The sequence below is a fragment of the Streptopelia decaocto genome (assembly GCF_964273445.1).
Source record: "Streptopelia decaocto genome assembly, chromosome: 20".
NCBI lineage: Eukaryota > Metazoa > Chordata > Aves > Columbiformes > Columbidae > Streptopelia > Streptopelia decaocto.
In genome coordinates this window covers 6039380-6055906 of record NC_138675.1, presented here as the reverse complement: position 1 = coordinate 6055906, position 16527 = coordinate 6039380, and the positions used below count along the sequence as shown (strand labels likewise).

The following is a 16527-nucleotide window of genomic DNA, read 5'->3' as shown; positions in this document are numbered from 1 at the left end:
GATCCTGAAATGGAAAAGAATTGAAAAAAATAAAAACATAAACTTGAGGTGAGCTCTTTTTTCCCCTACAAAATCTCTTTTCATTACTTGGGAAAAAAAATATATATATAACTATCTTTTTTCTGCAACAGCTGCACAGTCTGGAAGCTGAAGGCTGCAGCCTCTCTGTTTTCTTCCCTTCAGGGACAATACTCACTTGGAAGACTCTCTTCATTTAGTATCCAAAGAAATGATAACAAAATGAAGCAGATGCTCCCTGTTTTCTCCTGAATGCACTGACACCTTAGGCATAAGAAATGAGAATAACACAACAGACACGGAACCGTTTGCCACCCCTGGCCCCTCGTCCCCAAGCCCCAGCACACACGAGACCTTCTCACAACACCAGGGGATTATGAAGAAGTAATAAATATTTCTGTAACGACCACATACTCCACAAAGTGAAAAATTGCTTTAAAAGATTTGCTAACGAAAAAAGATAAACACAATATTTTTGTTTTAAATATTGCTTGCAATATGTAATAAACAGTATAGTCGTGTATAATTGTGTGGTTAACGATACACAGCACACACGCAAACACGTCCGTGTACATACACACATGGTGCACCCGTCCCAGGCGGCCGCTGCCACCAACAGGGACTTTACAGGATGGACTCTGGATAATAGTTCTTCAGTCAGACAGCTGGAAAACACAATACAGCTGGATCCATAGTTCAGCTACTGTTTGTACATTCATTTTAATGCTCAGGAAAATATAGATTTTATTTTATTAAGTTTTGCTGCAAAACAAAGAAACAAATGAAATCCCTTTTTCTCACGTCTTAATTATTACTATTTATTTTCTTTACATTTTGATTGGAGTATTTAAACCTGCCTTTGGCGTTATGGATAGAAAGCTCAGGAGTCTCTGAACACACGGTTGAGCCAAAATAAAACCAAAAAAATGGAAGAAGAGTGTCACTTAGAGGTTAGAAATATTTGTAGCAACAACGTATTTTCTCCAATCAGCGTTCACTACTTTATCTCTAAGGCACACACTCTGTCTTTAGGATCTCGTGACATCCAGATTTGTCTCTGTCAGTCCAAGTCCTCGTTGAGCCCGTTAAATAGCAGATCTGAGAGAGTCCTGGGACGTTCCCTCCCTAATACCGACAGGCGCCTGTGGTCTCCGGGATCTCCCCACGAAGCGCAAGCGGGTGCTTTGCCATCGGTACGAGGTGCGTCCTCCTCCAGCATCTCCACCCCAAGCAGCGCGAGGCTGCGGATCTGACGCCGCGGGGCACGAGATGCGACGCAGTCGCTGGGGCTGGATGCTGCTGGAACACCTGCGCACGGACGTCTGCTTGGTCTGAAAGACTCTTCTGCCTTCAGAAGCCAGGTCAGTGTTCTTCACTTGGGGTCCTTTTGGCTGGATCAGCAGCAGGGGGTGACACTGCAGCAGAGGGGACTCCCTCCCCCTGCACCCGAATCACGTCGCTTCTTCACCCCCCTCTCTTTCACGATGGCTTTTTGCAGGGAGCCAAACGCATCAGCCTGACTAGCGCCTCTCATCTAAAATGCAAACAAAAGAAGACGGAAAGGAGGGAGGTGGGAATGGGAAGGGAAGCGAGCGCATCCTTAGACGAAGATCTGGATCCTCTCGCGGATGGCCTGCCGGCAGATGGGGCAGACGGTCAGGGCTGTGCTGCAGTCCGGGCAGGAGCCGTGGCCGCACTGGAACACCAGTTTGATTTGGTCGTCGATGCAGATGGGGCAGGTGATGCGCTCCTCCATCTGCCGGTAGCGGTTCTGCAGCTCCTCCATGAGCTTCCTCTGGTCGGTGGACTCCGAGCTGGGGCTGCACTCCACCTCGGTGCTGTCTGCAGGAGAGCAAGAGCCAGTCACCATCGCACTCTGCCTCTTTCATTAGCCGCTGCCCCTCAAGAGCAGCGATTAGCTCAGACTATACGGGACAAGCTCCATGAGACATCCTGTCCTGTCTATGCAGCTTGGGCTTGGCCCGCGACACCTGAGAGAATGTACCTTTTCCTCCCTAAAGGTGATCAACGCAACAGGCAGCCCCCTCAAAAACTAACAAAGAACCCACACAAACAAACAACAAACATCAATTCCCTTTCTTATGCTTATTTCACTGAAAATCATCGATGCTGCTCAAACTAACTCTACGCAAGACCCTTCCCACAGCACTTAACAGCAAACGTACCTTGTTTCAGTTTTTTGGTTATTGTCACTTGACATTTGATGCACTTCTTCATCCTCCTGGAGCATTCTACCATGAATGACACAAGAAGAGATAACAGTCAAGCCCACTGATGCCACAATGAGGAGGAACACAACAGACTCAAGAACATCAGCTTTGAACAACCTGAGACCTCCCTCGATGATTAAGAGACTGTTTCTGCAGGAAAATGAGGACACTACCTCCTTCTTTTTGAGCTACATCCCAGTCTCTTGGTTTAGTCTTTCCTACGCCAGCAGCAATACAACATGTTTGATGGATAAAGCGCTGCCAGCTAGGGCTAAATCATCTGGGTTTCATTTAGAATTATCCAGGGCATCTATAAGCACAAGCAAAGCTGCCTGGGTTCCTGATCATCAGGTGGTCAGAACACTCTGTGCTTTTCACAGGTAGCTTTGGGCACCTTACGGTGGTGCTGAAATCATGCTGGGGGTGTTTCTGGACACAAGCAGCACAATAGCTTTGTGTCTAAACAGGACTTGATTTGTGAGAGTCCAGCCAGGATGGCTACGTGGTGGAAGAGGAAGGAAAAAGTTAAAAACAAGAGGAGAAAACCAGAAAAAGCCCAGAATGGACTTACCTTCACACACAATACTGTGCTGGCAGGGGAAGAAATGGATGAGCAAGGCCAGCTCCGAGCAGACCAGGCACTCTGTGGGCACCGCCACGCTCGAGACGCTGAGGTTGGTGATGGTGTTGGGGGTGGTGTGCACCCGGCGCAGGCTGCAGGTGACGGCCGAGCTGTCTGAAGAAACCTGCTGATCCCTGCAACGTGGACAAGGAAGAAAACCTGAGCCGCATGCTCCAGGTCCTCCTCAGCAACCAGGTAACACTGTGCTGCTCCCTGGTAAACGCTCCACACGGAGACAGAGCAGCAGATGCTCAAGTAGCATAAACCTGCGAACCTTCGCTGCCCCAGCGGGACCAACTCAGCCCTCAACAGCCCGGATTCTGACTGGTTCTATCTAAAAAGAACGGGAAGGAGCAGGGGTGACTAGTGTTTACACCACCTGAAACTGCTCTTTTGAAGGGTACTGACAGTACAAACATCTGCGGGGAGGAGCCAGTTTTTAGGAGCTATTTCAACAGCGCAGCCCTAACCATCCTCCATATTTGCACGTTCCTGAAAGGCACCCGGGGCGGCTGTCCGGGAGTTTGCCTCTGATGTGACACTGGTTCGGATTCAGACTTCTGTCCCGGCATTACGAGTCCCAAATCCAAACGCTCAGCATCCAACCAACTGCAGCGTGTGGTGACACCACCGTGCTGTGCGAGCATCTCGCATCCTGCAAGGACCTGGAACTGGAGGTACTTTCCAGAGGACACGGTTTACCTGAATTTCTGAGAGAAGTCTTTGACGATCTGGACAATCCTTCCATCTGTAATGAGGTCTAAAGGAGACTTTCCCCGATGGTTTGCATAATTAATATCTGCTCCCTCTTGTGCTAAGTAGCATGCAATGGCAGTTCCAACATTCAGCTCTACATTTCCAAGAATGCCAGACGCCTGCAGCTAAAAGAGGTTGAGAAACACTGTTAATAGAAAAAGTTTCTGTTATGTGGCTTTGTTTAAAACTTGATACAGATCAAAGTCTTAATCCTTGTACTTACAATTCAAAAGGGCCATTTAGCATTCTCTTTAGAAAAATACAAATCGCAGATTCAAATCTTGCATTCTGGGAACAAGAGTGTGTAACTGGTCCTAACTGGTGCTAATCATTACTAATCATAGTAATGGGCATTCACTTCTTCAGGTAGTGAAGAGGAAGTACAATGAAGACTGGTATGTCTCACCTCTCACATTCTGTTCTACATCTGCAGATAACTGGGGTGTTTGTGGTTGGCTGTCCTCATATTTTCCACACCATCAGGCAGAAATTAATTGCTGTGGTTCTGGGGCATGAATTAAACCCAAGACTCTTGGCTCTGCAACTGGATTCATGACCTTTCCCATGTTAAGAAAGAAACGCACAATGCTAATAAAAATACCGGGGGAGACAGCATGAATTGTTGTCTGGCTATGTGAAGTTTCATTCAAACATGCCCTCAGAGGATCTATTCTTGCTTTCCCACAGCAAGAAGGTTTGTTTCCACACTGCCCATCTGGACTGGCTTTACACAATTTCCCTGCCTCCCTTTGCCCCCTTAGGTCCCACTCTCTTGCTCCAACACCATCAAGCGTTTTCCTGCCCTGGGTGCTGGACTTTCTCCTCCCCTTATCTCACCTTGGAAAGGAGAGACAACCCCATCTCCCCTTCGCGCTTCTCCATCATGACGGACATGAGCTGCTGCCGTTCCAAGGCGATGTGCATGGCCGTGTCCCCGTCCTCATCCTCAGCGTTGACATCGCTGCCCTCGCTGACCAGCAGCTGCACCATGGCCACGTGGCCCTGGATGACAGCCAGGTGCAGCGCCGTCTGGTTGCGGTTGTTCTTGAGGTTGACATCGCAGCGACCCTTGAAGACAAGAATTGCATCGGAGTGAGCTGTTGCTGCCGAGTTTGGCTGGAGAACAGCCCTGCAGCTGTGGTGACGGTGGAGGGCCCAGGTCTCAAGTCCATCTTTGTCGGGATGGAGATCTCCAGGAGAGCTATGTGATCCAGCCCTCTGTATCTCAGCCACATCACCCACCAACCCAAATATCAAGAAAGCGAGGATTAGAAGCCAAGTGCCCAACCGACACACAAAGAACATTTTCCTGGTGATGACTTGGGTATGAAAACTTGTCTCTTACCTCTTTGATGAGAATTTCTGCCACTTCCTTGTGATTGTTGAGAGCAGCAAGGTGCAGGGCGGTGAAGCCGTCTTCCTTTTTGGAGTCAACCAGCTGCCGGGCTCTTGCTAGAATATTCTTGATGGCTCTAGTGTTGGAGGTTAGCAGAGATGGAAGAGTTACTTTATCAGGAAAGAAAACAACGCAGAGGAGGCAGCCCTGCCTCTTCTGCTCAGCAGTTACAGCTATTAGAGTTCTAATAGGCAGCACCGTGAGTTGGCAACGGTGACGCAGAGCACTCCCTCTATCTCACAGACTGAATGACAAGAATACAACAAAAGCCCTCGGTTATCATTTAATAAAGCAGGGTAAACTCATACTGCCATGAAAATAATGAGCAGATTTATCCTCGGAAGAATTCCAGAGGCTCCCAGCTAGACATAGTCTTTTCAAGTACGGTTTACTACAGACCTTCTCCTCTCCTTCTGTGTGTGAGCCCAAACATCTACAGAGACTATCCAGAAGCAGCCAGATTTCCTAGCCAGGCTAAGGAGGTATGAGATGGGATGGCAGCCGTTTTCTGTGAGCGCATGAAAAAGGGCAACAGCTATACCCCGCTGCATCCAAACCCAAGAAACGTATAGCCAACCGTTTCCTTCCTAGCTATCTAGAGCTATGTCAACTCTATTCTTACTGTTAAGGCAGCAACCACGAGTTAACATCTGTAAAAGCAGCAAGAATGATAAAGGGTCACTTACAGCTTATTGCCTTTCAGAGCAGAATAGTGGAGCAGGTTGAAGCCTTGGCAGTTCTGGACAGTGAAGTCGATGTTGGGTACTTCCGTGAGAATCTCAATAATGACTGCGTAATCTGCAGTGATAGCGTAATGCAGAGGGGTGTCTCCCTGGGAATCCTGAACACGGACACCAAAGCACAATAAAGTCACCTACCTCAGAGTATCAAACGACACTTGTAAAAAGCCTCATTCCTCCCTATTGCTGGGAGCAGGAGCGTTTCAACAACACAGAGGAGCAGCAGGGCAGCTCTCGCTGGGAGCCCAAGGCCAGCGCAGCAACAAGTGTCACTGCATTGAGCTGAGGAGAAGGAGCAGACCCAAAACTGGAATTTCAGGCTACTGAAGATAGAGGAATACTTCCTCTGGCCAATGCACAGGAGCGTGTTTTAAGAGAATGACCTCCAAATTCTATGAAGCAACAGATGGTGTAAGGCATAAAGAAACACCTCCCCACCTCAAAAAAGAATCAACACCAAAATAAACCAACACCAAAACCCAAAAAAACCACCAACACATCCCCCAGCCCCCAAACCCCAGAACTCACTGGGAGGTTGACGTCGCAGTTGAGCTCGCAGAGGGTCCGCACGACCTCTGTGAATCCTTGGCTGACAGCAACATACAGCGCTGTGCACTTCGCGTTGTTTAACAGGTCCGGGCTGGCTCCTTTACTAATAAGCACACGGGCAACCTCAGCCTGGTTTCTGATTTAAAAACAAGGAGTGAAACAGATTAAATTCAGTCCTGTGCAGGCAGTAAATTCTTCCTTCTGTAAGGCAACAAACAAGCAAAACCAATCCCAAACAACCAAACCACCCCAACATCCTCCTGAAAAGGATCTAATAACCAAAACCTCCCCACCAGTTGCTCTGATTCCCCCCAAAATTTCTGGCATGGGAACCAACTTAGCTGTGGGGGTTAAATTAACGCACTAAGAAATGCACCCGTGGCCATGAAGCTTCCATTTCTAACACAAAGTAAAATCAGAGAAAAGCCTCCCTCAGCCACACGCCCGTCACACAGACGGCACATTTATAGCTAGAAATGTGCTCTGGCAGCCCTTTAGGTCTTGTAGCAGAGACAGCAAAAAGACAGATGTCCTACCCAAAAGCTGCGTAGTGCAGGGCTGTATCCCCCTCTTCATCCCTTAGGTTGACGCTGGCGTGTGCCTGCAGCAGGAGCTTCACAACATCCAGATGTCCCTGGTAAGAAGCAATCTGCAGCGCCGTCCTGCCCTGGTTCTTGGCATCGACCTACGGGAAAGGGCAGAGACACGGCAAACAGCTCGGTTAGGAAACACCGCGCCTTGCGTTTGAGCCTCAGCTCTGTTCTAGAGAAGGTTTTAGCAAGGTGGGAGTCACAGGCTGCAGAGCAGTCGCAGGCTCAGAAATGCAAAGCAGAACCCGTGCCCCGTCAGCTCCGTTCCGTGTACGTCAACTACAACGCTGACCTTGTCCCAGAATATTTCTAAAGAGGAAGGGGACAGCACATTTCGTCAAGAAGGGACAAGCGAGTGACCCGCGCTGGAAGCCAGGGCTCTAATTGCAGCTCTGATGCCAAATCCCTCTGCCTGTGAGCAGAATGCTTCTTGGCATCTCTGCCAAAAACTCCCTTCCCAATAGGAAAATGCATGAGGAGATCAAATTCACTTTGCATAAGGCTGTGAAGATGCCAAGTCCCCATTGTTCTGTGTTACTGCAGGTGCTTTACTGGGCACAATGGCTGGAGGGCATATCACAGCGTCCAAATGCTGCAATGAGATTTGTTTGAGAAGTAAAGGGACTGAAGAACAAAGACAGGCTGTATGAAAAACAAAGGAAAAGAAGCTACTGAAATCAGTGGGAGACTAAGGAGAAGCAATGAAGGAGCAAGAAGAACCTCAGCAGCCTGGCAAGGAGAACAAAGGGGGTTCTTCCCTGCAGCTGGTTCTGTGCAGCAGTCAGGAGAGCAGAGCAGGCAAGACTCCCCTTGATTCACCCAAAATGACGGGTGAGTCATTCAGACAAGGAGGCACTAGAGGCCACGGTGTTATTATTCCATTTATGCAAGGAACAAAATGCTGATAAGCTGAAAAGGCCTTGGCAAGCAGCTCCAACTTGCACTACTGAGTGAGCCTCAAATCCAGCCTCCTATTGCTGTATACAACACTCTAATAGAAATAACAGTTTATTAATGTAAATATTAGAATAGAAATAAAAAAAGAAATAGAAATCTAATAAAAATATCTATTAACATAAGGGATTTCTGACTCTTGGCACTCGCTTATCTGGGATAAATTCAACAACTGCAGGTATTTGTCTATTCCTCCCATCTCCAAAGGCCCCATTAACTTTGTAAACAAAGAACTATAATAAATACCAGACAACTAACCACTAAATGAGCTTCACATGGGTTCCTTCAGAACTGATCCTGGTTCATGCACCCAGCTGCTCCTGCCAGCCCCGCGGACAGAGGCTCAACAAAACCTCTGTTTTGTTACCAATGGTCTCCAAGGACATTGCTGAAATACTTTGTTCTCCAGTTCTCCTTTCTTAACCTGTTTAGGAGCCTGAACCTTCAAAGAGGCAGCTTAAAGGAGCAGTGATGTGAGCAGATGTGATCCCAACAGTCTGGCACTCCGCAGGCACATAAATTGTTCAGCAACAAGTCCAGCCCAGTTCCCCGCTCCAGTCAGACGGGAGATAAGACGCCGCACAGACACACAGCACCAGGATCTGGGCAGCTTTTCTCTTTCCCGATTCCAACAGCAGCATTTTGCAAGGTCACGTAAGGACAGACATTCAGGCAGACACAAGCCATGGCTTTCTTTTCAAGCAGAGGCTGGATACTCAGACATCTTGTTAGTGTTTTCATCCCGATGAATACCTCTCCCCTAGTTCTACTGGTGTAGTGTCCATACATGAAATCTGGGAAAAGCCGGCTTTAGAAACACGTTGTAGGACTAATACTAGGTCTGAAAAATCATTCTTTTTCTCGCATCCCACTCAACTACAAAATCTTATGACGGTATTTTAAAGAAGAGCAACAAAAAATAACCATTGTGGATGGCTTCAAAACTTGCCTTGTCCGGGTACTTCTGAAGGAGCTCCCGGACTTTAGCGGCGTTGTTGAGCGCCGCACAAATGACCAGGCACCCCGCGTGCTCCGGCTCCGGCTTCTGCGACAGCAGCTTCTCCAATACGGTAATTAAAGTACCTGATAGGAACGAGAAACAGCCACGGGTTAAGAGGACCAAAGAGCACATGTAGACATGCGAACAGCTGTACAGCCACACTATGGGCCTGCTGCACCTCTCCTACTCCAGCTCACACAAAAAGCTTTACAAACTTGTGGCTTACACAGAACTTTTGCTTTACAAGTCTGATGTTTTGAGAACCCAAAAAGACATGAGACCATCGTACGGAAGAACAACACAAAAAAAAAATCACTCCTACAAGGCAAAATGCATGGTTTTGGAAATGATGCTGAAGGGAAGAAATATAGGTCTTTTCAGATGAGCCCCCCTAATTACAACCTTTTGAATGCTTGAGAGGACAGAGTGGTTACAGATAGAACCAAGTTTAAAAGCTTGGGCTCATACAAAAGTTCTCCCTGAAGTCTAACTCAAGCAAACAGCTTAAGACACATCTACATAGCAAAACAAAAAAATCCCCAGTAAGTCTGTCCTGACATCTAAAGGAAACAAGTGTGCTGAGGCTACAAAAAATGTTAAGAGCAGATGTATAAAACAGGCAAAATCCCCTCTACACAACATGTGATCCAAAACTCAGCTTTGGGGTGGACTGGGCGAAATAATTTTTGATTTGACAGCACTTCCACCCAAGGGCCTAGGAATATTACACAGGTATTCAAGTATCCTCCTCCAGAACGGGAAACTGAGACAAACAAGGCAGAAGCAAACACTGAACCCAGGGCTGGTTAGCACTCCTGAGCCCTAAATTCTGTATTTTCCTGCTAAGAGCAGCTTTCCTTCCCTGCTAAGGCACAGTTCAGATCTGGAACTCTGTCTGGGGAAGAACAGGCAGCTGGAGTTTAACACTGTCCGAAGGGTGTTGCTGTTGTTACACCAGAGCAACCACTCCACAGTCCCCGCCAGATCAGACGTGTCCGTTCCCACTAGCTCACTTTTGGATTCCTTTGTGTTCTCTGTTGTCATGAGGTTGGCTTCCTCGTCTCTCTGGTAGGCAGTCAGGCAAGCCGGGTTAAACGTCCAGGACTGCCCTCCCACCGAGACGCGCAGGTCCCCGTCCCCATAGACCTTGATCACTTTGCCGATGTGCCCCAGGGTCTGCAATGGAAAGAGAGAAACGGTTTTCAGAAGGTAAAGCGCAGTCTGCTCCGCACTCAGAACCAACGCGACGCCTCTACCGGCGGGTTCGCAGGCGGCACCTCCTGCTCTGTGGAGAGAAGCACGGACAGCGACGCGCTCGCCACGACACCACAGGGTTCCCAGCAGTTTCTCTGCTGCTGGTTTTACGTGAGAAAGGTTTCCCAGACACATTACAAACGTCTGGAGAGGAAGGTGGTGAAACAAAACATGGTCTGAAGAACTGAGAGAATTGATAAAATTGGGGCTAGGAAAGGTTTCCTCTGCGCATTTAATTGCTCCTGGAGGACACCTGTATGCTGCTTTTTAGCCACAATGGTCTGATCAGGCCGTTCTTCAACTTGCACACTTTCCTGCCTCACTCCAGAGAATTCGGGGGGGGCATAAGAGGACTTGTTACTTTGGTTAGTGAAACCTCTTATCTGACTCGCTGGTAGCCAAACCCTTTGCCAGATTCCCCATCTACCCACTTTGCTTCGGTTGCCGCAATCGGATTTACCACCGATAGCTCCAAGCGACATTGACTTTGCAAAGCCTCAGCAGTCCCAGAAAGGTCTGTGTGCTCACTGAACACTGGGGGGCAACGCAAGCCCAGTCGCTATGACTCATGACTTGGGAAAACTCCGGATTTACTGGACTGTCCTGGCGCTGGCGCGCACTCACAGGTGCCATTTCATCTGTCCACTCCCCATGACCAGGTTGGAATCGCTTCACTGTTTCCATATCATCTATCACTCGGACAACATCACCAACCCAAAAGGTGTTGAGCTACAAGAAAAAGAAAGTCATCAGCTTTTGGGGCACGAAGCCAGGAAAAAAAATGTAGCAATCAGCCCCTTCACTCCACCCCCACCCTCAGAAAACCCAACCGAACGAGCAGCCCATTGACTCAAAGAACACGAGGCAATACAAAATGTAAGTACGACTACCAAGAAATCCGTAATCACCGCACTGCAAAATAAACACAGTCCAAGGGCTGTTGTGTTTCTGTTTTAAGCCAAGTACACAATTAAGCAGGGAAATAATTTGGGACAAAACATTTTTCTTTTCTTCTTCAAACCATTTATAATCAGTATCAGTATAATATGGAACTTTCCTTGGTCCATCTCATCACTACACCTGACTTGGCACTGGAGATCTGAATTCACTTTAATACAGAAGTTAAATCTGTTTGTTATTTAAAACATAAAAGGGAATCCAGAGCGTATCTGTACTGGTAATTGGCCAGGTGCTCCCTCTGCTCACTGAGCTAAGGGAGCTCTGTCAAAACATACTTTAAAAAGCAGACACTGCATTTTCCATTGGTCCTGGAGTTTTTAGCACTGTGACCTTGTTCAGGCCTTTCAGAATTCTGTGGTCTTTCTATACCTATTAGCCCTGTTTCTTATCATCCACATTTCAAGTCCCCAAACCTCTGGGGAAGACGAGCTATGAGCTTTAGATGTGCAGACACAAAATGAGAAGAGCTGGATTAAAGACTCAGGTCATCCAGAGAAATCAGAGAGAAGCGACACAAAGATGCAAAAACGAGAATAACATAAAGACACAAGAAAGAGAAAAATGAAATGGAAACGGCGCAGAAGCAGGTTCATCACAGATGAAGGGAAGGTGCAGAAGGATGAGCTACTGTAGTTCTAGTGTTATCGCTCTTATCAAAGAAGCTGTAATGAAGAAATGGAATTTACCTTAAGAACTTACAACATTTGAAATGCAAAGATTGATAAAACTGGACAGCCTAGTGGCCCAGCTCCCGCTGTCTGCAGCCACCTGCCTCGGCTCGACGGCTTGCAGGACATCCTGCCTATGACACCGCTTTTGGAAGAGCGGGCTGTGTCTCTGGCACTTGCTTGAGCCACGGTGTGTCCTACAGGGCAGGGCGGACAGAGCTCGTTCGGGGCGCACTCGCCCGCCAGCACGTACCTTCGTCAGGGCTCCGGGATGGAAAGTCCAGCGGGTTTCGCTGTTGAACTGGACCCTCACGTCCCCTCTGTCCGTGATTCTGTGCACAGTCCCTGTCTGGCCAATGAACTTTTGATAAGGGGGGAAAAAAAAAGTAGGGGAAACCCCCTAAATAAATCACATTGCTTAATAGTGGGGAAAGCAGGCATGTGAAGCATAGATAGCTAAATTACCTACTTGTTCTCTGTTTAATATCCCTCTCTACACCTGCATCCACCACCAACAGGAATCCCAAAGTGTAGAGGTTCAACAACCCAGCGGACTATGTTAGCTACACAGCAATACTCAAAAACTGTAGCTTTTGAATAAAAAATCCACGGCTCCACTGACAGCTGCCTGAAAGTTCATGCCAGATGATGCTAAATCCCTGCCTGTCGGGCTAAAAAAGAGACCGATGCTCAGTTAATAGATTTCCACATTGAAACTGAATTGACATCATTTGTCTTGACATTTTGAAGTCTGTTTTCAAAAAGAGTGCTCACCCATGGGGCAGGTTGGGCTAGGATACATATATAACCTATCTTTAGAATTATATAGCACTGCTTCACATACCAAGGCTTTAGACGCTGTCTCAGAATCAGACATGCAGGTTATTCAGTTGACTGACTCAAAGGTAGCAGGTATTTGGGACACCTGTGGCTATACGCTTCCCTCCCTCTCAAAAAGAGCCACTTTTATACAAGTTACTAATACAGGATCAGAGACATAATGTCAACATGGGCCAAGAAACTTCAGCCCTGGCCAGGCTGAACATAACGTTCATTAGTAGCAATGCACGGTGCAAAAGAAGCCCAACCGGGAATGGATCCAGAACTCCGAGGTAAAGATCCACAGATCATTTAAAAACAAACAAACCAGCCATTAGTTTTTCGCACTGGCTTCAAGACTTTTGAGCAACTCTTTTCACCCACTGTAGACTCCCAGAAATGCCGCAGGGCTCCGCGAGGCAACGCTCGCACAACACAGAGTTATCTGAGCCTGAAAAGAAATCTAATCCAGCATCCTATCGCTACAGGATTTGTATCTGTGATTCAGGCAACACAATATAAATATATACAAAGATGTTCTGGTAACTTGCTAGCCCGTGTCTACTTATGTAGTCTGAGATGGTGATGGATAAATCGCCGAGAGAAGAGCAAGCAGCAGCATACCTCAGCCATTTTGGGATTCCAGCCACCATGGCCCTCCTGCATCTCCCGCAAGATGTCGATGTCCAGCAGGCACTTCACTTTGTCCCCGTGCTGGAACGGGTGCCTGTCTGTGCTTTCCTTCCTCTGCAGTTCAGCTGGTTTTCCTGAGGAGAAGAACGACACCACCCACATACAGGCAGGATGTCCCTGTGCTGTGGGCATCCTACCCCTGCAAGGCCAAACTACTTTACTAACACTCTGAAATAAAGCACTATGTTCACACACGGACCACTCTTTTAAATAGTACATATTATGTGGGAACATTATAAAACCACCTCCTGATGTTCTGCCTTCCAAGCAAAATGGCTTTAGCGTCAGGAAATGGCAGCATGAATCAGAATTTCTCAACACAAGACTTGTCTCTACGCACCTAATTTTGGGAGATGCTCTTTGTAGTAAAAGCCACCAGATGCCTCCACGGTGCATTTCAGATCCACCTTCCCCTTGTGTCCAACTCTGTAGACGTTCGTGGTGCCATCGGACCACATGACGCTGGCCACGCTGCGGCCAGTCTCCACATCCCAGCCACGAATATCGACCACGCGCCCAGTTTTACCTTCACCACCTGATGGAAAAAAGGGGGAAAAGAACTGTCAGTCACCTTTCTAATTAGAAAAATTACCCAGTTTGACCAACAAGGAGAGAATCTCTACATTAAACTCAGTGAAACCAGTCAAGCCCTTTCCTTTGGAATACAAATGTGGAAAAGGTGAGTTCTGTGTGGAAGCAGACAGCTCTTCGGGTGCACAGAAACGCTGCCTGACAGGCAACACGCAGCGTCGTGGCACCACACTGTGGCAACAGAAAAACACAGCAGCGTTGTCAAATCCACCCAAGATCTTCAATCTCTCCCCAACACTGGTCAGGTGGAAGAACATCAAGTAAAGTTTGTTCTGGTACTTCTTGTCACCTGCCCAAGCAAGAAGTACAATGGAAACAATCCAGAACAGGAGGATATATTTGTGAGAAAGTAAATCTTCCTCATCTCACTGCTGTGGATGGGGGGGCAGCTCCCCCAAAGACAAGGCAGGACCCACCAGGGACCCGCTGGGCGGCCGCCCTTTTCTTTCTTCTCATTTGTCTTGCACGTGTAACTGATTTCAGGTCACAGCGTAGGCAACACAAGTCTCAGACATGTAAATGTTGATCTGATCTCAAAAGGATGGATAAGCTGTACTGAGCATAAGCTGCTTTTGCTCTCAGACCCTGCGAGTATCCACGTCCTCCACTGAACCCAGAGGGAGACAACACTGGAAGCCTTTGGACTTCAAACTTAGTTATTAAAAGAAAAACTATGCTGTACACATTACAGTGTGTACAAGGCTCTGGAACAGAGAATGTAATGTGCTGTACGTTTATACTTCTATACAAGATCTTCCAGGATGGTTTCCATGAGTTTTCACAGCAAAACTTTCCTCCCACACCCTGAAGGAACGTACAGTTCATGTCACAGGTGTGTTTTTAAACGACTACAAGAAAACAAGTAATATTTAATACTCTAAAGAACTGCAACCTGCATCATCTGAACAGCTCCACGGTTTCAACCAGCAATTTGGCAAAAAGAAACAAGAAAGGAATGGTGTTTCACAGGACACCTCCGAAGCAGCTCACCGTCCTGGTTACCCCACTCCCAGTCGGGGCCACGGACCACTTTGGCTCCCTGAAAAGTCCCTTTTAACGTGATGCGAGTCAAATTCTGTCGAGGACTCACCAGAACTCTGGAAAAAAGAGAAGACAAATTAATCTAATGTTACTATTCAGGCTTTACAAAGCTCTGTTCCAACTGAGGGCTGTCTGGGGACAAACACAGATCGACACACGAGCAGCGGGACGGTGCTGGAGTCTCTCTCATGTTGCTGAGACACCAGAATGGCATCTTGCTTCTGGGGAAGTTGAACATATATAAACACAAAGACTCCAAACAGCTACATCCACTCACACACAGCATGTTCAGCCCTGAAGGAGAAAAATGACCCTTCCTTCAGAACTTCAAGAGCCTTGAGGGGGCTGCATGGGGCAAAACCAAAACCTAGTAGCTCCAAAGAAGAAAAAATGCCCCACACATTCTATGAGATGCACAAACTACAATTTATATCAGGGCAAAGCAGCTCACTGAGGGCCAAGTATGATTACTATGAATGGAAGCAAATTAATACTATTAAACATAGCTATTTACCAGCATTCTACGGCATAAGATACAACACTGCAAACCAAAGCCATCAAAATCTGGATTTAAGTTCACCCCACTGCCTACACAGAGCAGGGGAAGCCCTGCTACAAATATCATCGAGCAATCTTAATCATAGCAGCAGAGCATGGTAGTTTTCATTGCCAGCTGGGCCACTTATGATCCACAAACACCCAAGTCAATTAACATAATGCTCACACAATTAAAACATATCTTTAAAACAAAGGCCCTGAGAGGGGCAAAAAAAGAATAGAGGAGTAAGGAGAAAGTAACTTGTCCAGAAAGCCAGACATCACTGCAGAGGGTGAGTGACACCTGCCGTTGAGCTGCCCTTGTATGCCATGGCTGAGTTTAAGGCAATGCTCCCAGCCATCGCGGGGCTGCACAAAAGCATCAGTGGCTCGGGCAGACTCCGAGCTCAAAGCCGTAAGGAGTTCAGCACATTTCGCAGCCTAAGCCGCAGCTGCACAGCTTCACCCGCGGGAGAGCAGAGATTAGAGCAGCAGAAATGTGGCGAGACTGCTCCCAGGAAAACACAGACCTGCCGTCTGCCCCGCAGGCCCCACCGCGGGCACACACAGACCCACCTTACGGTAAAATAAAATACCTACGTGATAGTAAACAGGGGGTCTGATGTCCTGTTAAAGCAGCTTCCAATTCCCATAATGTTCCAGCAGCTCCTGCGCGTGCTGCTCCCAGCGGAAAGCTCCCTCATGAGACACCAAACCCCCGAAGTCCTTACGGACCCGCTCGTGTCACCATCCGCTCTTCTAGGTGACCGCGAAGGTGGCACAACCCATGCCTGGAATCGTGCACCTTCTCCTGACAAACCCCAGAGCAGACAGAGCAAAACGCAGCTCAGCAGCTGCTCCAGGGAACGGGGAGGGGACACCGCGCTGGGACTGACCTCAGCACGCTGCCTTTATTTCCCATCTAATACCTAGAGAGAGAAAGAAGGTGGAGACTCGGAAGGATAAAAAGCTTATGCTTGAACTCACTGTTTACTTATCCACCAAAAGCCTAAGGCTTTTACCTTTCTTAACTTGTTAGCAGATCTCCCACCTGCGCTTTAGGACCGAACGTTTTTAAAAAGAGGGAGAAATTATTTACACACATTCT

The 16527-nt window shown here is 47.6% G+C and overlaps 1 protein-coding gene across 10 annotated transcripts in view; it reads right to left on the bottom strand.

Annotated features, from left to right (window-relative positions):
• Nucleotides 1–432: 432 nt before the first annotated feature.
• The window catches only part of MIB2 (MIB E3 ubiquitin protein ligase 2), a 29243-nt gene continuing 13148 nt past the window's right edge, over nucleotides 433–16527 (bottom strand). For 3 of the 10 annotated variants that reach the window (XM_082069967.1, XM_082069968.1, XM_082069962.1), the window contains 16 exons: nucleotides 14832–14938; nucleotides 13591–13785; nucleotides 13182–13324; nucleotides 11992–12138; nucleotides 10735–10839; nucleotides 9870–10032; nucleotides 8806–8939; nucleotides 6849–6997; nucleotides 6292–6448; nucleotides 5710–5864; nucleotides 4973–5099; nucleotides 4465–4695; nucleotides 3574–3752; nucleotides 2821–3005; nucleotides 2205–2270; nucleotides 433–1860 (listed from right to left, as the gene is read on the bottom strand). In XM_082069967.1, coding sequence (XP_081926093.1) covers nucleotides 1619–1860; nucleotides 2205–2270; nucleotides 2821–3005; nucleotides 3574–3752; nucleotides 4465–4695; nucleotides 4973–5099; nucleotides 5710–5864; nucleotides 6292–6448; nucleotides 6849–6997; nucleotides 8806–8939; nucleotides 9870–10032; nucleotides 10735–10839; nucleotides 11992–12138; nucleotides 13182–13324; nucleotides 13591–13785; nucleotides 14832–14938 — 2485 coding nt within the window. In that variant the 3' untranslated portion in view covers nucleotides 433–1618. The remainder of the gene's footprint in view (nucleotides 1861–2204; nucleotides 2271–2820; nucleotides 3006–3573; nucleotides 3753–4464; nucleotides 4696–4972; nucleotides 5100–5709; nucleotides 5865–6291; nucleotides 6449–6848; nucleotides 6998–8805; nucleotides 8940–9869; nucleotides 10033–10734; nucleotides 10840–11991; nucleotides 12139–13181; nucleotides 13325–13590; nucleotides 13786–14831; nucleotides 14939–16527) is intronic. The other 7 variants (XM_082069964.1, XM_082069965.1, XM_082069966.1 and 4 more) reach the window with 7 other exon arrangements.